Here is a 22337-nt window from a genome sequence, read left to right on the forward strand (position 1 = left end):
GGCTCGGGCCGCGCAGGCTCAGCGGCCATGGCTCACGGGCCCAGCCGCTCCGCGGCATGTGGGATCTTCCCGGACCGGGGCACAAAGCCATGTCCCCTACATCGGCAGGCAGACTCTCAACCACTGCGCCACCAGGGAAGCCCAAGATGAGGAATTTTGTCTATCAAAATGATGTTACTGATACACATCATTTGTAGTAAGACATATATTAAATCATTTTTCTAATAGTGTTGGTGAGTTTACTCTGACTCATCCTTTTCTCCATTTGTCCTTAAAGTCAAAAACAACATTTTTAGACTTTAGCTTTCTAAAGTCCTTTGTAACAGTGCGACTTTTTTTTTTTAAATAAATTTTATTTATTTATTTATTTATTTTTGGCTGTGTTGGGTCTTCGTTGCTGCAAGCAGGCTTTCTCTAGTTGCAGCGAGTGGGGGCTACTCTTTGTTGCAGTGCGTGGGCTTCTCATTGCAGTGGCTTCTTCTGTTGCAGAGCACGGACTCTAGGTGCACGGGCTTCAGTAGTTGTGGCTCGCAGGCTCACTAGTTGTGGTGCATGGGCTTAGTTGCTCCGTGGCATGTGGGATCTTCCCAGACCAGGGCTCGAACCCATGTTCCCTGCATTGGCAGGTGGATTCTTAACCACTGTGCCACCAGGGAAACCCCAGTGTGACTTTCTTAAGTTTGAGCTCTTAAATATTATGTGTCTCAAGAAGAATCTAGAAACATAGGTAGCAAAACCTTTCTCATTTCCCTCTTTTTATTGTGGTTTCATTTCAATTGTGTTTATTCAGAGTGGTAGACTACAGAGGGTCATGTTGTCTTAGAGAATTAATACCCTTATCCTAATTAAGCTTATGGGTGCAACCTTAACTCCTAAGCATAAATTATGTCACTTTTTTGTCAGTTCATTTTATTTAGTATTTTTTTCTCCTCTCTTTTGGATCTATTTCAGATTTTTTGTGTGTGTTCTTTTCCTCTGTAGGTTTCAGAATTGACAAGTGAACAAAATAAGTGCAATCGAAGGAAATATTATAGGTCTGTCTTGCATCAAAAGTCCAGCTTCTCATGTGACACAGAAAGTTTCACCAATAATGTAACATTTCAGTATGGCAGGAGAGGAAGTGGATTTTGTTATTCTTAGAAATGGAATAGAGTTGTGTTTAGATTTTCAGACTTTCTTATGATGCTACTAATTTATGAGCTAACATGTTTAGGAAGAGTTTAAGTCAGTTGGTTTATGTTGTAAAAGAATTACGTAGGTGCCTTGTTAAAAAATATAGATTTCTGGGCTCTACCTCTAGACTTTGTGGCTTATTGGTCTGAAGTAGGCCCAGGAATTAGCATTTTGACAAGCACTTCTGGTTTTTCTAATGCAGGTCTTCCTTGGATAGCCCTCTGAGTAAAACTGCCTTAGAGATATTCTAAAACTGAAAATTATGTACAATAAATTAATTATCTTGTTGGAAAAAAAAAGCTCATGTATGAAAGTGTTTCATATTGGAACCAGTTTATATGACATCTTGATTTTCCAGATGAGGAACTAAATTTCCCCGTCAAATATATAAGCATTCTAGATTTCAAGATGTAACTGTTGAAGCTTTCAAGACATGACCGATGGTTCTTTATTTTTTCCCTATGCATTTTTTAGCACCTTGAGTCTAAGGAATGGCAGGTTAGCTGTGCTCAATATCCAGTTCCAACCAGATATTATGATATTTAGTATATATATAGTTAAACATATACATTATAGCATGTAAAACTACATTTCCATTCTGTACTCTGTCATGGCATGGATATGAACAATGTTTAGTTTTAATTTAAATGTTGTTAAATATTTACATCTGAAAAGAAATTATAAGGAAAAGACTATTAGATCAATAGTCGAGTCTTGGTTTTAAGGTTTTTCTTTTCTTTCTTTAAAAAATTTTTTTTAAATTAAGATAATAGATGTTTATTGTTTGAGATTTTGAGAGTATGTATACGCACCACAAGCTTTTGGTGAATATTTTTCCAGATATATCGCCAAGCATAGTTTTACATGGTCTGACCTTAGTTGTAAACAAAGAACCGTATTTTTGGTTTCTAATTGTTTTAAGAGATAAATAAGACTTCTGTTTTTTCTCTTTCAGTACTGTTGTCCAGACATGATAAATAACTTTTTGGGACTGGCTAAAACAGAATTTTCAAGTACAGCAAATAAAAGTAAGACTGTTGATTCAGAAAAAGGAAAACTGATCATGTTAGTTAATGACTTTTATTATGGAAAACATGAAGGAGATGTCCAGGAAGAACAGAAGACTTACACAACCTTTAAATGCTTCAGTTGCTTGAAAATTCTTAAAAATAATATCAGGTATGTTAGCATTTATTTTTATTTCTACTTGAAAATTGGAATGCTACAGATATAAATGTTGTATCTTTATCTTGCATTTTTAAACGTTATTCTAGATAAGAGATTTTAACACTTTGCACTAAGAATGAAGACATATTCTCTTGTTAAAAAGCTTTTGTCCTTTCTTATATTTTAGAGTTGACTCTTGGATCCAGTTAGTTGTATTTCTTTAAAATAACTTAAGAAAGGACAAAGTTTATTTCAAATAAAACAAAATTAACTTCTTTTACCTATATTGTCAGTGATCTAGGAATTTTCATGAGATAATTTTCATATTTAGCTGCTTTTGAATTTTATTTTTTTTCACACCACAAGAAGAACCACTTATTTATGTTTTGTCCAGTTTGACCTCTTATATACTAATCTTGTTTAATGCTCAAATCCCATAAAAGAGTTAGTTACAAGAATAAAATGAGAAGACATATTGATTGATATTTTTATTGGTTACATAGCTTGACATTTATATTTGGTAAGGTTTTTTACCATCATTTTATTATAAAGATTTTCAACATTCAACAAATTTAAAAATATTTTGTAATGGACACTTGTATACTCATCATCTTGATTCTATCATTAACATTTAACTGTACTTGCTTCATCATATAGCTATTCATCCTTCCTTCAAACTATCTGGGTTTTTTTATGCATTTCAAAGTAAGTTGCAGATGTCAATGTACTTCCATCAGTTGAGGCATGTGTGTGTGTACAAACATACGTATGCATAACTTTTTATATTTACACTTGGTGACTATTATTTGTAATTAGCATTCTTAGGTACCTGTAGTTTACTTGTAGACCCAGCATTTATTTTATTTTCCTGTGAGTTCTTGGGTCCAAGAAGAAGCATATAGAAAAACCCTGAAATACACTGTGATAAACTCCTATAATAATTATTTTTTTATGGTAGTGTTTTATAGTTTTAAAAATTCTTTTACGTATTTCATATAAGTTTTCACATTTATCTCCTTTCATCAAGTTTTAACAGCCATCAATAGCTAATGATCCCAGTAGCTTAACAGAAGGAATATTGTACTTCGAGATATAACACTGAAACAATATTACAATAGAACTCTTTCCCCTATTTTCACATTTTTACCATTTTAATAGTAAAATACACGAGAAAAATCATGTTAATATAGTAAAGTGCATAGAAATATGGCTCCCCTGCTTAGTTCTTTGTTATTCTTAAATGTTATATATATATGATATTAGAATTTATTTCAGCAGTAGTTTTTTTTATTTTCCTTTGAGATTAACACATTAATATTAAACATATGAAAGTAAAAATTTTCTTTTTTTTGTTATTGTTTCAGAATACTAGTTACATATTTCTAGAGTGTCCTAATATCTAGAAATTTTAAGCAAGCAGCACCTGGTAACATCCAGGAATTGAGCTTTTTTTGAAATACTGATTGTTTAGTAAATGTAACCTTAATAGAAAACAATTTATAACCAAAGAAGTTCAATATGTTAAGTAATATTTTACCTTGGTAGTAAAAACTGGGAGGGTAAATTGATATTTGTAGAGAATGGTAAGAAGCTGATAGCTGTAGATTTCTGTTCTCTGCCTTGTCAGCGTATGGTGTTTTTTCCCCTACATTGAGTGTCACCCAAAACAGGTTTATTTTATTCTGTGAATATCCTTGCAAGATGTTTGCTTTTTTTGTTTCCCTCATTTCCATGTTGGTTTAAGTAGTATGAGCTCCTGATGGGGGCCCATATAATAATTGAGAGAAAGCTTGCTAGTTAAGAAATCATTTTATTTAGATACATTTTAATTGCTGAAAGTCGTAAGCTGAGCGTTTAATGGCTCATGACATTTTCTCTATATCTAAATATTTAGCCAAGACTAGGATTTCCTATAGGTGTTTGTAGAGCTGGTGTAAAAACCAAAGGAAGTCTAAAAGATATTTCAAAGTGTACCATAACCTGTACTAAAGAGTAGCGTTATGTGAGGTGTGAAAAAAAATAAATGTTATAACCTTTATGATGATTGCTTTCCAGATTGATGATATTATCACTTAATTTCAACATTATTTCCTGTAGTGACTCAAAGTGAGTAATTGTTAATAGTTGACCCCGTCTAAAAATTGTTATTTTGATTGAATAACTTTACTTTCAAATTCAGCAAAAAGCTTCAGTAAGCTCTTTTAAATAGGCATTCCCATTTATATTGCACTCTCTGTTGTGGAAGGTCATAGTTCCTGCTCATAAGAAGCCTTTTTAGGGAAGCTGAAATAGCAGAATGTAAAACTGAAAAATGGACGTTGCCTACAAAGGGCACAGTCTGCAAGTTAAAATGAACAGTCTTTGCTAACAGTAAACCAGTATCATTAAATAAGACAAAAGGTTCTTGTAATTGTAGGCATTAAAATTGCTATTACATGCATTTAGAAACCAAGACACAAGTAAAAATACCAGTAATTTGTCTTTTAAGCAGCTAGAATTTAATGTATATCTTCATAGCTTAAGAGATTTCTCTCATGACTCTGTAGCTGCTTTTGGTGGTAGAGTTTCCTTCCTTTCAGTATTTTATTTAAAAATGTAAGTAGTATTTCTTGTATGGAGAAGAAACCTGCTGTTTTATCTTTAAAAAAATTTTAATAATCTGAAATGATCAAGAGAGCAAATTAGTGATATTTCAAATTCATAATAACTATTTATTTTAAAACAAGGATGAAAAGATGTTGACTTAGTTACTTAATAAAAGTGATTATTTAAAGTGCACACTTTTCTAGAGGACTTTAGGACTTTTGAGATTTTATTTTCAGTAATCATATCTCTAATTTTAAGATTTAGATTCAAGTACTTATTTGTGAGATTTTTGTTTTTAAATCTGAATTTTTGCACCTGTTGACAATCATTTATAGGTTTATGAACCACATGAAACATCATTTGGAACTTGAGAAGCAGAGCAGTGAAAGCTGGGAAAACCACACCACCTGCCAGCACTGCTACCGTCAGTTTCCCACACCATTTCAACTGCAGTGTCACATTGAAAGTACACACACACCCCATGAATTTTCTAGTAAGTTACAATTTCATTTAAGTATTGAGTATTTTAACAATGTAAACTCTGAGAAAAGTTTGTTACTGAACTCTGAACAAGTGTGTTAGAAAAATAAGAAGATGACTTTGAAATTTGAGAGTAAAGTTGAAAAAGTTAATTTTTAACTTATATAAAGTTTTAAATAAAATTAGTTACTGAAATTAAAGTCCCTCTTGTAAGTAATTCACTATGGTAAATAACCTGTGCATTACATGTGGGGGACTAAATTAGAAGCCTCAGATAATAGTTTTCAAATATGAAATCAGTGCCCTTCTTTTAAACTTGAATAAGAAAAGTAAATACAACGGTAGTTAAAATCACAGATTTTGGAGCAAGACAGCTTGGGTTCACATCCAAGCTCTGCCTCTTAATATGTGATCTTAATGTGATCTCAGACAGGTCACTTAATATTTGAATAATGGGGATAATAAAAATACCTGCTTCATAATGTTTTGATGGGAACTGAGTGAGTTAATGTAAGTAAAGTCCTTAGAACTGTGCATGGCACACAGTTAACAACTATGGAACTGTTCACCACTACCACCACCACCAATACTACTACTGTTATTATTGTTGTTGATATAGATGTACAAAATGAATTATATATGTATATATCTGATTTTGTTTATTTGCCTCGATAGGATACTTTTTAAGAAAATTGAAGTGTAATTGACATATCACATTGTATTAGTTTCAGGTGTACAACATAATGATTGAATACTTCTGTGTATATATATATCTTAAAATGGTGTAATGTCTTTTTTCCCCCACTTTCAGCCATTTGCAAAATATGTGAATTATCATTTGAAACAGAGCATATTCTTTTACAACATATGAAGGACAATCATAAACCTGGTGAAATGCCATATATTTGCCAGGTATACACATATTTTATTGTATACATCGTGTTTGTTTGGTTTGTTTATTATCTCTTGTTTTGGTTACAAGATTTAAACCTATTAGGCCAGGCATCAGCAAATTTTTTATATAAAGGGCAAGATAGTAAGTATTCAGGCTTTGAGGATCATAGGTCTCCGTTGCAACTAATCAACTCTGCCATTGTAGCACACAGGCAGCCATAGACAATAAGTGGATGAATGGGTATGACTGTGTTTCAATATAACTTTATTTATGGACACTGAAATTTGAATTTCATATAATTTTCACGTCATGAAATATATTTTATTTTTCTAACCATTTCGATAAAATTGGTTGCTAAAATTAAAGTATCTTCTGTAAATAATTTATTAGTAGGAAGTCCCTTGGCATAACTCATACATTGTTATGTAGGGTCAGCAGACAGTTGGAATTGGCCCATAGGCCATTGTTTGCCCACTCCTGTACTAGACAAAGAAAAGCCCTGTGGCAGAAAGACAAACATGAACTTATCTTACCCTGTAGGGAAGAATGTAGGCATACAAGGGAAATATAAAATGCTTTTACTTCAGAGAACCCTACCAAATGCTTTGGAACTAGTATTTTTCCAGAATTTGGAGGAATGAGAAAGTAAGATAAAAATAAATTGTCACTTCCATAGCCTGGAGGCCATTTATAATCTAAAGGAAGATGCTATTTTATATAGCAGAAGAACTTTATAGTACCAGAGGTGTCAGAGTTTGAAAACTCAAGTCAAGATTGGGGGTGACAGATAAAAATATCTGATAAAAATAAGGGAATGTAGTTATATTTGGGGAAGTATCCTTAAGCTTTGAAAGGTAATGACGCTTCTGTCTCAAAGATTATCTTTCGATGTTTGCATTAATGGAATTCTTGGTTGCGTAGGCATCAGAGCTGAATTAATAGTACAAAATATTCTTCTGAACAAGTGACCTATCATTCTTAACTTTGAAATTGGATATCATTATAAGTTTTCAAGTTAAACTAAATCTCTTTTTTTTGTAGGTTTGCAATTATAGATCATCATCATTTTCTGATGTAGAAACTCATTTTAGAACATCCCATGAAAACACTAAGAACTTGCTATGTCCGTTTTGCCTCAAAGTTATTAAAATTGCAACACCCTATATGCATCATTACATGAAGCATCAGGTGAGATTTGCCAGTTTTTATTCCTTTAATGTTGTTTTAGAGAAAAGATAGATTATGACTTAGAACATTGGTTAGATTTGTTCTGCAAGGGAAGCAGCATTGTTCCAAATGACATGATTAATTTGTAATTTATGCTGAATTACCTGTGAAACTTCCACTTCTTTTCCTTGCTTCCTTTCTGGTGATGATGTGGTTCCTACATGAAAATTCTGAAAGATAGCTAGAAATAGGAAACCTTGGAATGAAGGAAAAAAGAGAAAATGAGTGGAAGAATATCCAAAAGATTGGATATTTCGAGGCTAAGAATTACCTTCTGGGAAAAGTAATTATCAGGAGCAGGGGAAAAGATGAGTTTGAACTGATAAAGAAGATTGATGACTCATAATCTTGTTTTCCTCTTTCTCTTCAAACTTTATTCCCACTTTTAGCTCCCATATTATAAGACATGTTGGCATCATTGACCAGGAGTGGTTTTTTATAGCTGCCAGGGATAGAGGAAGCAGTAGTGACACTTACTGCTTGATATATGAACTCTGGCAAAGAACTGTATTTAGTTCTGCTATGTAATTTTTGGGACCCAGTATTAGTGCTTATACCCATCTCTTGAACTCTGATGTTTTACTTACTGGTTCTTTTCCTGAAGCAGTTAAGTCATCCTTTGGGCTGAAAAGTTTAATGCATCACTGATCCTGTTCTTAAGTGCTTGAAAGAACAATAACAGCGCCTTTGCCAAAACCAGAAGTCAGTGGATTTATTCAGTATGATCATGTAATCAAGTTTTGCCACCTCACTAATTAGCTCATTACATTTTCTTGTTATTGATTAAACTGGCATGTCAGTTTATTCAGCATTGGTGCTCACTTTGCTTTCCATTCTAGTCGTTAGATAATCATGAAATCGGCTTGTGGTTCTTCATTGGGAGAGATCATAAAAGTAGAATTTCCAAATAAATTTGGGATCACCTATGTTGTGACTGGGTTGCTACCTATCCTTGAGGAGTTCTGGCAAGATCTTTCGATTCTGGGTTTCCCCGGCAATTTTCCATCAGTTGTTAATACATGTTCCCGCCCCCCCCCCCACCAATTGCTACTGGTAAATGAATTTGGTAAAGGCCTAGATTTACAAAATTAAATCGTTGTTTCTTTTTCACAACAGGATTCCTCAGAAATTTTAATATGCTAATGAACATTGTAAATCTCTAAGTAATGATATTATATGTATTCCCCAGACTTATTTAGCTATTGAACCCTTTATTTGCTCAATACCTATTAACATTTCTTGCGGAACAGAGTTTGAGAAACACTATTCTTGATACTCTGTATTTCTTCTTTGGCTTTTAATTTTCAAAGGGAGAATAAAGTATAAAACAGTAGTTTTATTTCATTATGGGGATTTAACATCATTTTCCCCATATGCTATATTAAGCTCCAGAGTGAGATATAGATGTAGGAAGAATGATAATTATGAAGGAGATGTGTGGGCCAACTGTATGGGCTACATGATTTTTTTTTTAACGTTTTTATTGGAGTATAATTGCTTTACAATGGTGTGTTAGTTTCTGTTTTATAACAAAGTGAATCAGTTATACATATACATATATCCTCATATCTCTTCCCTCTTGCATCTCCCTCCCTCCCACCCTCCCTATCCCACCCTTATAGCTGGTCACAAAGCACCGAGCTGATCTCCCTGTGCTATGTGACTACCTCCCACTAGCTATCTATTTTATATTTGGTAGTGTATATATGTCCATATATACACTACCACTCTCTCACTTTGTCCCAGCTTACCCTTCCTCCTCCCCGTGTCCTCAAGTCCATTCTCTAGTAGGTCTGAGTAGTTATTCCCGTGTTGCCCCTAGGGTCTTCATGACCATTGTTTTTTTTTTTTGTTAGATTTCATATATATGTGTTAGCATACGGTATTTGTTTTTCTCTTTCTGACTTACTTCACTCTGTATGACAGACTCTAGGTCCATCCACCTCACTACAAATAACTCAATTTTGTTTCTTTTTATCGCTGAGTAACATTCCATTGTATATATGTGCCACATCTTCTTTATCCGTTCATCTGTCGATGGACACTTAGGTTGATTCCATGTCCTGGCTATTGTAAATAGAGCTGCAATGAACATTGTGGTACATGACTACTGTTGAATTATGGTTTTCTTAGAGTATATGCCCAGTAGTGGGATTGCTGGGTCATACGGTAGTTCTATTTGTAGTTTTTTAAGGAACCTCCATACTGTTTTCCATAGTGGCTGTATCAATTTACATTCCCACCAACAGTGCAAGAGGGTTCCCTTTTCTTCACACCCTCTCCAGCATTTATTGTTTGCAGATTTTTTGTTGATGGCCATTGTGACCAGTGTGAGATGATATCTTATTGTAGTTTTGATTTGCATTTCTCTAATGATTAATGATGTTGAGCATCCTTTCATGTGTTTGTTGGCAATCTGTATATCATCTTTGGAGAAATGTCTCTTTAGGTCTTCTGCCCATTTTTGGATTGGGTTTTTTCTTTTTTTGATATTGAGCTGCATGAGATGCTTGTAAATTTTGGAGATTAATCCTTTGTCAGTTGCTTCATTTGCAAATATTTTCTCCCATTCTGAGGGTTGTCTTTTTATCTTCTTTATGGTTTCCTTTGCCTTTGGAATAAGTTCCAAAGCTTTTAAGTTTCATTAGGTCCCACTTGTTTATTTTTGTTTTTATTTCCATTTCTCTAGGAGGTGGATCAAAAAGGATCTTGCTGTGATTGATGTCATAGAGTGTTCTGCCTATGTTTTCCTCTAAGAGTTTGATAGTGTCTGGCATTGCATTTAGGTCTTTAATCCATTTTGTGTTTATTTTTGTGTGTGGTATTAGGGAGTGTTCTAATTTCATTCTTTTACATGTAGCTGTCCAGTTTTCCCAGCACCACTTACTGAACAGGCTGTCTTTTCTCCATTGTATATTCTTGCCTCCTTTATCAAAGATAAGGTGAGCATAGGTGTGTGGGTTTATCTCTGGGCTTTCTATCCTGTTCCATTGATACGTATTTCTGTTTTTCTGCCAGTACCATACTGTCTTGATTACTGTAGCTTTGTAGTATAGTCTGAAGTCTGGGAGCCTGATTCCTCCAGCTCTGTTTTTCTTTCTCAAGATTGCTTTGGCTATTCGGGGTCTTTTGTGTTTCCATACAGACTGTGAAATTTTTTGTTCTAGTTCTGTGAAAAATGCCAGTGGTAGTTTGATAGGGATTGCGTTGAATCTGTAGATTGCTTTGGGTAATATAGTCATTTTCACAATGTTGATTCTTCCAGTCCAAGAACATGGTATATCTCTCCATCTATTTGTATCATCTTTAATTTCTTTCAACATTGTCTTATAATTTTCTGCATACAGGTCTTTTGTCTCCTTAGGTAGGTTTGTTGCTAGGTATTTTATTCTTTTTGTTGCAATGGTAAATGGGAGTGTTTTCTTAATTTGATTTTCAGATTTTTCATCATTAGTGTATAAGAATGCAAGAGATTTCTGTGCATTAATTTTGTATCCTGTTACTTTACCAAATTCATTGATTAGCTCTAGTAGTTTTCTGGTGGCATGTTTAGGATTCTCTATGTATAGTATCATGTCATCTGCAAACAGTGACAGCTTTACTACTTCTTTTCCGATTTGGATTCCTTTTATTTCCTTTTCTTCTCTGATTGCTGTGGCTAAGACTTCCAAAACTATGTGAATAATAGTGGTGAGAGTGGGCAACCTTGTCTTGTTCCTGATCTTCGTAGAAATGGTTTCAGTTTTTCACCATTGAGCACGAGGTTGGCTGTGGGTTTGTCATATATAGCCTTTATTATGTTGAGGAAAGTTCCCTCTATGCCTTCTTTCTGGAGGGTTTTTATCATAAATTGGTGTTGAATTTTGTCAAAAGCTTTCTCTGCATCTATTGAGATGATCATATGGTTTTCCTCCTTTAATTTGTTAATATGGTATATCACATTGATTGATTTGCGTATATTGAAGAATCCTTGCATTCCTGGGATAAACCCCATTTGATCATGGTGTATGATCCTTTTAATGTGCTGTTGGATTCTGTTTGCTAGCATTTTGTTGAGGATTTTTGCATCTATGTTCATCAGTGATATTGGTCTGTAGTTTTCTTTTTTTGTGACATCTTTGTTTTTGGTATCAGGGTGATGGTGGCCTCGTAGAATGAGTTTGGGAGAGTTCCTCCCTCTGCTGTATTTTGGAAGAGTTTGGGAAGGATAGGTGTTAGCTCTTCTCTAAATGTTTGATAGAATTCGCCTGTGAAACCATCTGGTCCTGGGCTTTTGTTTGTTGGAAGATTTTTAATCACAGTTTCAATTTCAGTGCTTGTGATTGGTCTGTTCATATTTTCTATTCCTTCCTGGTTCAATCTCAGAAGGTTGTGCATTTCTAAGAATTTGTCCATTTTTTCCAGGTTGTCCATTTTATTGTCAAAGAGTTGCTTGTAGTAATCTCTCATGATCCTTTGTATTTCTGCAGTGTCAGTTGTTACTTCCTCTCTTTCATTTTTAGTTCTGTTGATTTGAGTCTTCTCCCTTTTTTTCTTGATGAGTCTGGCTAATGGTTTATCAATTTTGTTTATCTTCTCAAAGAACCAGCTTTTACTTTTATTCATCTTTGCTATCGTTTCCTTCATTTCTTTTTCATTTATTTCTGATCTGATCTTTATGATTTCTTTCCTTTTGGTAACTTTGGGGGTTTTTTTGTCCTTCTTTCTCTAATTGCTTTAGGTGTAAGGTTGGGTTGTTTATTTGAGAGTTTCTTGTTTCTTAAGGTAAGATTGTACTGCTATCGACTTCCCTCTTAGAACTGCTTTTGCTGCATCCTATAGATTTTGGGCATCGTGTTTTCTTTGTCATTTGTTTCTATGTATTGTTTGATTTCCTCTTTGATTTCTTCAGTGACTTCTTGGTTATTAAGTAGTGCATTGTTTAGCCTCCATGTGTTTGTATTTTTTACAGATTTTTTCCTGTAATTGATATCTAGTCTCATAGCATTGTGGTCAGATAAGATGCTTGACACAATTTCAATTTTCTTAAATTTACCAAGGCTTGACTTGTGACCCAAGATATGATCCATCCTGGAGAATGTTCCATGAGCGCTTGAGAAGAAAGTGTATTCTCTTGTTTTTGAATGGAATGTCCTATAAATATCAGTGAAGTCCATCTTGTTTAATGTATCATTTAAAGCTGTGTTTCCTTATTTATTTTCATTTTGGACCATCTGTACATTGGTGAAAGTGGGGTGTTAAAGTCCCCTACTATGATTGTGTTACTGTCGATTTCCCCTCTTATGGCTGTTAGCATTTGTCTTATGTATTGAGGTGCTTCTGTGTTGGGTGCATAAATATTTACAATTGTTATATCTTCTTCTTGGATTGATACCTTGATCATTATGTAGTGTCCTTCTTTGTCTCTTGTAATAATCCTTGTTTTAAAGTCTATTTCGTCTGATATGAGACTTGCTACTCCAGCTTTCTTTTGATTTCCATTTGCATGGAATATCTTTTTCCATCCTCTCACTTTCAGTCTCTATGTGTCCCTAGGTCTCAGGTGGGTCTCTTGTAGACAGCATATGTATGGGTCTTGTTTTTGTATCCATTCAGCCAATCTGTGTCTTTTGGTGGGAGCACTTTGTCCATTTACATTTAAGGTAATTATTGATATGTATGTTCCTATTACCATTTTCTTAATTGTTTTGGGTTCGTTATTGTAGGTCTTTTCCTTCTCTTGGGTTTCCTCCCTAGAGAAGTTCCTTTAGCATTTGTTGTAAAGCTGGTTCAGTTGTGAATTCTCTTAGCTTTTACTTCTCTGTAAAGGTTTCAGTTTCTCTGTCAAATCTGAATGAGATCCTTGCTGGACAGAGTAATCTTGGTTGTAGGTTTTTCCCTTTCATCAGTTTAAATATGTCCTGACACTCCCTTCTGGCTTGCAGAATTTCTGCTGAAAGATCAGCTGTTAACCTTATTGGGATTCCCTTGTATGTTATTTGTTGTTTTTCCTTTGCTGCTTTTAATATTTTTTCTTTGTATTTAATTTTTGTCAGTTTGATTAATATGTGTCTTGGCGTGTTTCTCCTTGGATTTACCCTGTATGGGACTCTCTGTGCTTCCTGGACTTGATTAACTATTTCCTTACCCATATTAGGGAAGTTTTCAATTATAATCTCTTCAAGTATTTTCTCAGTCCCTTTCTTTTTCTCTTCTTCTACTGGGACCCCTATAATTCGAATGTTGGTGCGTTTATTGTTGTCCCAGAGGTCTCTGAGACTGTCCTCAGTTCTTTTCATTCTTTTTTCTTCATTCTGCTCTGCAGTAGTTATTTCCACTATTTTATATTCCAGGTCATTTATCCTTTCTTATGCCTCAGTTATTCTGCTATTGGTCCGTTCTAGAGAATTTTTAATTTCATTTATTGTGGTGTTCATGGCTGTTTGTTTGCTCTTTAGTTCTTCTAGGTCCATGTTAAACGTTTTTTGTATTTTCTGCATTCTATTTCCAAGATTTTGGATCATCTTTACTATCATTATTCTGAATTCTTTTTCAGGTAGACTGCCTATTTCCTCTTCATTTGTTAGGTCTGGTGGATTTTTGCCTTGCTCTTTCATGTGCTGTGTGTTTCTTTGTCTTCTCATTTTGCTTAACTTACTGTGTTTTGGGTCTCCTTTTCACAGGCTGCAGGTTCATAGTTCCTGTTGTTTTTGTTGTCTGCCCCCATTGGCTAAGGTTGGTTAGTGGGTTGTGTAGGCTTCCTGGTGGAGGGGACTAGTGCCTGTGTTCTGGTGGATGAGGCTAGATCTTGTCTTTCTGGTGGGCAGGTCCACGTCTGGTGGTGTGTTTTGGGGTGTCTGTGGACTTATTATGATTTTAGGCAGCCTCTCTGCTAATGGGTGGGGTTGTGTTCCTGACTTGCTAGTTGTTTGGCATATGGTGTCCAGCACTGTAGGTTGCTGGTCGTTGAGTGGAGCTGGGTCTTGGCGTTGATTTGGAGATGATATTCGCCTTTTGATATTATGTGGAGCTGGGAGGTCTCTGTTGGACCTTGGCTCTCCCCCGCTCAGAGGCACAGCCCTGACACCTGGCTGGAGTACCAAGAGCGTGTCATCCACATGGCTCAGAATAAAAAGCCGAAAAAAGGAAAGAAAGAGAGAAAAAGATAAAATAAAATTAAAAAGTTATTAAAATAAAAGCAAAAAGTAATTATTAAAAAAAATTTTGAAAGTAATTAAAAAAGAAAGGAAGAAAGAAGAGAACAACCAAACCAAAAAACAAATCCACCGATAACAAGCACTGAAAATTATACTAAAAAACAAAAACAAACAAAAAAAACGTACAGACAGAACCCTAGGACAAATGGTTAAAGCAAAGCTATATAGACAAAATCACACACAGAAGCATATACATACAGACTCACAAAAAGAGAAAAAGGGAAAAAAAATATATCGTTGCTCCTGAAGTCCACCTCCTCAATTTGGGATGATTCCTTGTCTATTCAGGTATTCCACAGATGCAGGGTACATGAAGTTGATGGTGGTGTTTTAATCTGCTGCTCCTGAGGCTGCTGGGTGAGATTTCCCTTTCTCGTCTTTGTTTGCACAGCTGCTGGGCTTCAGCTTTGGATTTGGCCCCGCCTCTGTGTGTAGGTCGCCTGTGGGCGTGTGTTCTTTGCTCAGACAGGACAGGGTTAAAGGAGCAGCTAATTCGGGGGCTCTGCCTCACTCAGGCCGGGGAGAGGGAGGGTTACGGAGTTCGGGGCGGGCCTGCGGCGGTAGAGGCCAGTGTGACGTTGCACCAGCCTGAGGCGTGCCGTGCGTTCTCCTGGGGAAGTTGTCCCTGGATCACGGGACCCTGGCAGTGGCAGGCTGTACAGGCTCCCCGGAAGGGGGGTATGGATAGTGACCTGTGCTCGCACACAGGCTTCTTGGTGGCGGCAGCAGCAGCCTTAGCGTCTCATGCCCGTCTCTGGGGTCCGCGCTGATAGCCGCCGCTTGCGCCCGTCTCTGGAGCTCCTTTAAGTGGCACTCTTAATCCCCTCTCCTGGCGCACCAGGAAACAAAGAGGCAAGAAAAAGTCTCTTGCCTCTTAGGCAGGTCCCGACTTTCTCCCAAACTCCCTCCCGGCTGGCTGTGACGCACTAGCCCCTTCAGGCTGTGTTCACGCAGCCAACCCCTGTCCTCTCCCTGGGATCCAACCGAAGCCGGAGCCTCAGCTCCCAGCCCTCGCCCGTCCCGGCAGGTGAGCAGAGAAGCCTCTTGGGCTGGTGCGTGCTGGTCGGCACGGATCCTCTGTGGGGGAATCTTTCCACTTTGCCCTCCGCACCCCCGTTACTGCACTCTCCTCGTGGCTCCGAAGCTTACCCCCACTCCTCCACCGCAGTCTCCACCCGCAAAGGGGCTTCCTAGTGTGTGGAAACGTTTCCTCCTTCACGCTTCCTCCCACTGGTGCAGGTCCTGTCCCTATTCTTTTGTCTGTGTTTTTTCTTTTTTCTTTTTTCTTTTGCCCTACCCACGTACGTGGGGAGTTTCTTGCCTTTTGGGAGGTCTGAGGTCTTCTTCCAGCGTTCAGTAGGTGTTCTGTAGGAGTTGTTCCACATGTAGATGTATTTCTGATGTATTTGTGGGGAGGAAGGTGATCTCCACGTCTTACTCGTCCGCCATCTTGAAGCTCCTCCCTGGCTGTGTGATTTTTAATCAGTTTTTATACCCTGAGTTTCATGTCTTCTCTTGACATGCGTGTCCAGTTTTCTTTTTTGTGTATTTGGAGCACCTAGGAGGTAGACAGCCAGCAGTTAAGAGGGGAAAATCTATCAATAAGAAGCATCATCATGCATCCTTCAAGAAATTTACAATTTGTATGATTATTTACAAAAGACTGGAAAATTATAGCTGAGCAAAAACTTGTATTTGAGATGACATTATTAGAGCAATGTCATGTATATATAGTGGCCTTGTCTTGTATATATAGTGGCCAAAAACGGGCCTCTCTGAAGGAAATAAAGGAGTAAGCTGTGAGGAAATCTGGGAGAAGTAACATTATATCGGGAGTGAAGTGAGTGTGTACCTGGAGCACTCAAAGAACATCACAGAGGCCATTTGTGGCTGGAGCAGAGTAAAGTAATAAGAGGAAAAGTAGTAGGAAATAAGGTTGTAGCAATAGAATGCAGGCCAATTCATATAGAGCCTTGTAAATCAGAATCGGGACTTTGGAAAACCATCAGCATTTTAGGCATGTGAAAGATCTGCCATGTTTTAAGATCATTGGCAGCTGTGAAGAGAATAGACCATAGGGAAGAAAGAACATGAAAGAGAGAACATAGGAGGTTATTATTAGTCAAGTTGAGTGTCTTGGACAAGTATTGTTGCAGTGGTTGTAGGTAATAAGTGGAAATATTATGACAGTTTTTGAAGGTAGAGCTGACACCTTTTATTAATGGGTTGGATATGGGATGTGAGAGAGAGTGACCAAGTTTTTTGTCCTAAGCAGCTGCAAGAGTGGAATTTTCATATATTGTCATATGGTGAAGACTGAGGAAAGAACGTATTTTGGGAGGCAGGGAGGTAGGAAAGAAATCCAGAATTCAGTTTTGTCCCTGTTGGTTTGAGATGCATATTAGACATCAAGTAGTGATATCAAGTAGGTAGTTGGATAGGTGATACTTAAAGCGGTGAATTGAAAAGGTAACCTCGGGAGGGATTATAGATAGAGAAAAGATTTCTGGGTACTGGATTCTGGAGAACTTTTTTTCTGTCCTCTTGACTTGGTATCTGTTTCTTGCCCACGTTTTCTCTTTTTCGTCCTCTTCTTTGAGCAAATATGAGTGAATTTAAGTTGCCTGTACCTCCAAGAATGCATCACACTTCTAAAATAGTCTAAAGATGCACCTAAAATACAATACAAACATATTATATTTATATATTGCTTTGAACTTTGAAAAGAACTTTTATTTATGAAACGCCTGGTGTGTGCCAGTACTGTGCTAGGTACTTCCCAGTGTATTATCTGTTCGAATTTTATAAATGATTGATTGTATTTAAATGGAAATAGTGATGTATCTGGCAGATCGTAGCTTTAGAGAAAACATTCTTTTGTATTTATATGTTGTTTCAGTTTATATATATGTTTGCATATACATATATAATTTTTAAATTAATGAGAGCATAAATATCAATATTGTAGTTGATATTGTGTAGTAGAAAGAACACTGGATTAGGTGTCTGGCAGTTGTCACTGAATAGCTATGGGAAAGTGATTTGGATTTTTCTTGGGTCCTGTTTCCCATCTGTGGAATAACAGGATTAAGTTTGAGGAGGGACTTAGTCAAGGGGTCTCAGCCAGTAAGTGGATTGGGAATAGTTGTTTTTATTTATGCTTCCATATCCACACTGTGCAATGTTGTAGCCACTAGCTGTATGTGGCTATTTAACCTTAAATTAATTAAAATTAAATAAAATTTAAAATTTGTTTGCTCAGTTTCACTTGGCACATTTCAGGTGCTCATTAACCACATATGTCTAGTTGATACTGTATTGGGTAATGCAGCTCTAGAACGTTTTCATCATTGAAGAAAGTTTTATTAGACAACACTGCTTTATACAACCATTGCTGTAACAACTTTCTCTGAAATCTGTGGTTGGCTATTTGAATTTATTTTTCCAACTTGTCAACCAACTAGAAATAGCAAAAGTTAAAAAGAATTTACTCTTTTATAGGATAAAAATGTAGTATAGTTCATTTTCACAGTATCATGTGTCTAAGTACTTTAAAATTGTAATTAAAAGAGCTTTCATCCCTGGTGGCGCAGTGGTTGAGAGTCCACCTGCGGGTGCGGGGGACGCGGGTTCGTGCCCTGGTCCTGGAGGATCCCATGTGCCGCGGACCGGCTGGGCCCGTGAGCCATGGCCGCTGAGCCTGCGTGTCCGGAGCCTGTGCTCCGCGGCGGGAGAGGCCACGGCAGTGAGAGGCCCGCGTACCGCAAAAAAAAAAAAAAAAAAAGAGCTTTCATAGCACTATTGAGAGAACTTTAATTAGAATCTATTGATGCAACTTTCATGTTCAATTTCTGGATAGTAACAGACATTTTTGAAACCTAAATACTAATGCAAAGAATGTTTTAAAAAATAAAACAATATTTTGCTATTATATATGTTAAGAGATGTAAAATGCTAGTTTTAAAATTAGTATCATTAAAATTAAATCAGAGCAGTTTCAGGACACAATATTTGTGGTTGTAGAAATTATTTTTCTTCACTTTTTCTGTTTTCTAAACAGAAAAAAGGAATACATCGTTGTACAAAATGCAGACTACAGTTTTTAACATGCAAAGAGAAAATGGATCACAAGACTCAGCATCATCGGACATTTATAAAACCTAAACAACTAGAAGGATTGCCTCCAGGAACAAAAGTGAGTTCAAATATGCTGTATTTTAACATTTTGTATGATAATAGACAACTCCTGCCTGGTTTTATTTATTGAATAGAATACTTTAAAAATGATTTCTGATTTAATTAAGACTTTAATTTTAGGTTTTACCATTCCTATGTTTAGGAATAAAACTTCTAACCATTGCTTTTTGGTCAGTAGTGTGTGCAACTCTAGAGTGGTATTCCTTTGTAAAAAGTATAGCTAGATTAACTGTTCCAGGGTTAATGGGTTATGTCAATGTTACATAGGCTATTTTGGAGCTATTCCAGTTGGCAGTGTATATGTCATTTTTATCTGTTAAACTGTAAGATGCTTGAGATCAGGAATCATGTTTTATTTATCTTTGTGTCCTCAGCATCTGGTATAGTGCCTTGAATGCTGTAGGTTCTCAGATGTTTATTGAAATTGTTATTACTGAGTCTACTCTCAGAGAAGCAAGTTCTGCTGCTGGATAGCATTATGTTTTAAGTGAGCAAACACATGTCTGACTGCATACTGATGATTGTAATTTACTTTTCCCTTTTTGCCTTATATACCTCTGTTTTTTCTGACTTCTTTATACACAGTCAGCTCTTGAATATTTGCTCCAGTGGAGGGAAACAGAGGCATGGATAATCCAAAGTGAAATAATCCCCAAAACATTTATATTTGGCTTTGGGTTCTTACCTTTGAATGTGGGTATGTCTGTTATTTGAATTAACTAAAACAATATAAAGCCATGCTCTGAAGACCTAGAGCAAGAGAAGCTATCCAGCATCCTTCCCTGCAATCCATTCATTCCATGCTGGGACTAGACATGCAGAACACTAATGTAAGCAGTGCAGTCCTCTCTCATATTTTCCCTTAATAATAATAATAATAATGATACTAAATGTTTTTATAGCACCTTAGAATTAGGCTTTTGTTATGTTTATTCATATATTCTATTATTTAATCCATATAGTAAGCCAGTGAGGTAGACGAGGGAAGTATTGTTCCTTATCATAGATAAAGGAGCTTAGAGAGGATGTTACTGATTCAAGGTCACATGGCTAGAAAGGAGTGGTATTAGCTTTAACCTCAGGTCTTTTGATTCCTAGTCCAATGCCTTTGTATGATACTAAAGCACATGTTTTTCATGGTACTTCCTCATAGGCTGTGGGGGGGTGTATAGTCAAATGATTAATGAGAAAGTTGGAGCAGTTGTGTTTTTCATTGTCACCCAGCAAATATAATTCCTTAATACCAAATGTTAAGTCTTGTATTAGCTTCCTTTAAGGAAATTCTAAGTATTATTAAACTCGCCCTGCAGTATAGTGAATTGATATAACCCCTCACATAACCTTTGTAAACATAAATCCTGCCCAATGAGCCCCTGGAAGGAAGTCACATTTACTGTAGATCTCTTTGTTTTATAGTTGTCGAAGGGTAACAGTCCTTTCTAGGCTTTGAGATTTAAATTTTGACCTCTGTGTTTGTGAATTTTTAGTTATATCAGAGCATAGAAATAGCTATGGAATGTGCTCTTTTAATATTCATATAATTTGCTTTAACTCCTAATTATCCATTAATAACTCTTAACATATAACTGATATCAGTACAAAAATGTAAGATTACAAGTGAGTAAATATCAAGTTTAATTTCATTTAATTGATATGAACATTTAGAATAAATGGAAGACTTACCAGTTACAGTTTATACTTGCCCTTTCCAAAAACTTGATGTTTAACTTTTCGTTATGCAGTGATATTTTAACAGTAATGCAGTGATTAATTTTCTAAAGCAAATATTATCTTCATTTTTGTAGGTTACTATTCGAGCTTCAGTTGGCCCTCTTCAATCAGGATCTTCAACTACACCTACCATTAGTGCAAGCACTTCTACCCTTCAGCTCTCACCTCCAAGGACTAAAAATATAACTGCTAAAAATCCCACAAAATCTAACACAAGTAAACCTAATATAACTAAATCCATTGCAAGTAAACCTAATGCAAGTAAGCCTAATGGAAGTAAATCTAAATACAAATCAAAAATATCTAATATGCAAAAGAAACAAAGCACATTGGCTAGTAGCAATAAAAAAAGTAAAGTCAATACAGCATTGAGGAATTTAAGGTAATCTTTTATTCTTGATACACAATACTAATTTAATCTTAAGTATAAAAACTTTATTTAATATAAATTTACCCTATTACACAACTCTCTTGTACATTTATACACTGTCACTTAAGGCCAAGCAAATAATAAAAAATATTTTTTACAACAGTTGAACAGTACTTGAATTACTGTTTTTCTATAATATTCATTTATTACACTGGTGTTTTATGTTGTGCTTATATCTTGTGATGTTTGAATTGGTTAATTTAACCAATGGATTAATCCCTTTTTTCCAGTAAGAAACATTAGCTGATATTAGATTTTTTATATTTATTGTAGCTGCTGTTCCATAGCAGATTTTTCAAATAATAAGTCTCTGTTTGAAGATGTTAAACACCTTAGCTTTAATTAACAGAAAATTAATAAGGTGATCCCTTATTATTTTTGTTTTAAAAAATATTTTTATCATTTTCTTTATATCTCTATAAGGTGTCGTCGGGGAGTTCACAAGTGCATTGAGTGTTGTTCTGAAATAAAAGATTTTGCAAACCATTTTCCTACATATGTCCACTGTAGTTTTTGCAGATACAACACTAGCTGTAGCAAAGCCTATGTGAATCATATGATGAGGTAAGATGAGTTAAACATCTATAATTACCAATTAAAATTACAGTTCAGCAAGTTTGTTTTTGAAAACAGTTATCCTATTAGAAGTCAGTTTTTCTCTTCTAAGAAAACTTCTAAGATGATTCCTGGCACTATTTTTCGGCATAGTAATTCATGAAGTTCCTGGAAACTCAAATTTTAAGAACAGTTAGACTAATGAAATTAGGATAGGTTTGTTAGGGAAAATAGTTTTTCTATGGGAATTTTTTTTCCTATAGAACTTTCAAACATGGTTACTTCCAAAGACAGAAAAGTAAATGTTTTAAGTATATTTATGAAACAAATACATGTAATCTCATGAGTGTTATTCTCTTCAAAGCAGTCACTGTGAGAGATTCCAGGGTTTTCAGTGATGTTAGAAACTTCATTGAGTCTGTTTCTCTCTCTCTTTTTCTCTGTAATGCATCTGTCTGTCCATCCATCCATCAAGCCATGTCTCCTTGCATTCATTCAGTGAAATGAGAGACTATTTCAGTCATGATGCCATTGTTGGAATTATTTTTCTTTAATTCATTCAACTTAGATAATTAGAGTATTCTATGCAGAGAGAGCCTTCATAGCCTATGTTATCTTCATTTGTATCTCATTAGTTGGGGCATCCTTCAGGATGGATTTTTATTTTTTAAAAAATAGTCAAAAATTGGGACTTCCCTGG

At 35.7% G+C, this 22337-nt stretch overlaps 1 protein-coding gene across 12 annotated transcripts in view; it reads left to right on the plus strand.

Moving 5' to 3' along the window:
• The window catches only part of ZNF280D (zinc finger protein 280D), a 120579-nt gene that overhangs the window by 45963 nt on the left and 52279 nt on the right, over positions 1 to 22337 (plus strand). For 10 of the 12 annotated variants that reach the window (XR_007475549.1, XM_049705983.1, XM_033436977.2 and 7 more), the window contains 8 exons: positions 2129 to 2352; positions 4396 to 4446; positions 5262 to 5419; positions 6218 to 6318; positions 7343 to 7489; positions 18785 to 18919; positions 20727 to 21034; positions 21506 to 21646. Coding sequence is in view for 11 of the 12 variants with exons in the window: in XM_049705983.1 (XP_049561940.1) it covers positions 2129 to 2352; positions 4396 to 4446; positions 5262 to 5419; positions 6218 to 6318; positions 7343 to 7489; positions 18785 to 18919; positions 20727 to 21034; positions 21506 to 21646 (1265 nt within the window). In the remaining variant the exon portion in view is untranslated. The remainder of the gene's footprint in view (positions 1 to 2128; positions 2353 to 4395; positions 4447 to 5261; positions 5420 to 6217; positions 6319 to 7342; positions 7490 to 18784; positions 18920 to 20726; positions 21035 to 21505; positions 21647 to 22337) is intronic. The other 2 variants (XM_049705986.1, XM_049705985.1) reach the window with 2 other exon arrangements.

The sequence above is a fragment of the Orcinus orca genome, chromosome 2 (genome assembly GCF_937001465.1).
Source record: "Orcinus orca chromosome 2, mOrcOrc1.1, whole genome shotgun sequence".
Lineage (NCBI taxonomy): Eukaryota > Metazoa > Chordata > Mammalia > Artiodactyla > Delphinidae > Orcinus > Orcinus orca.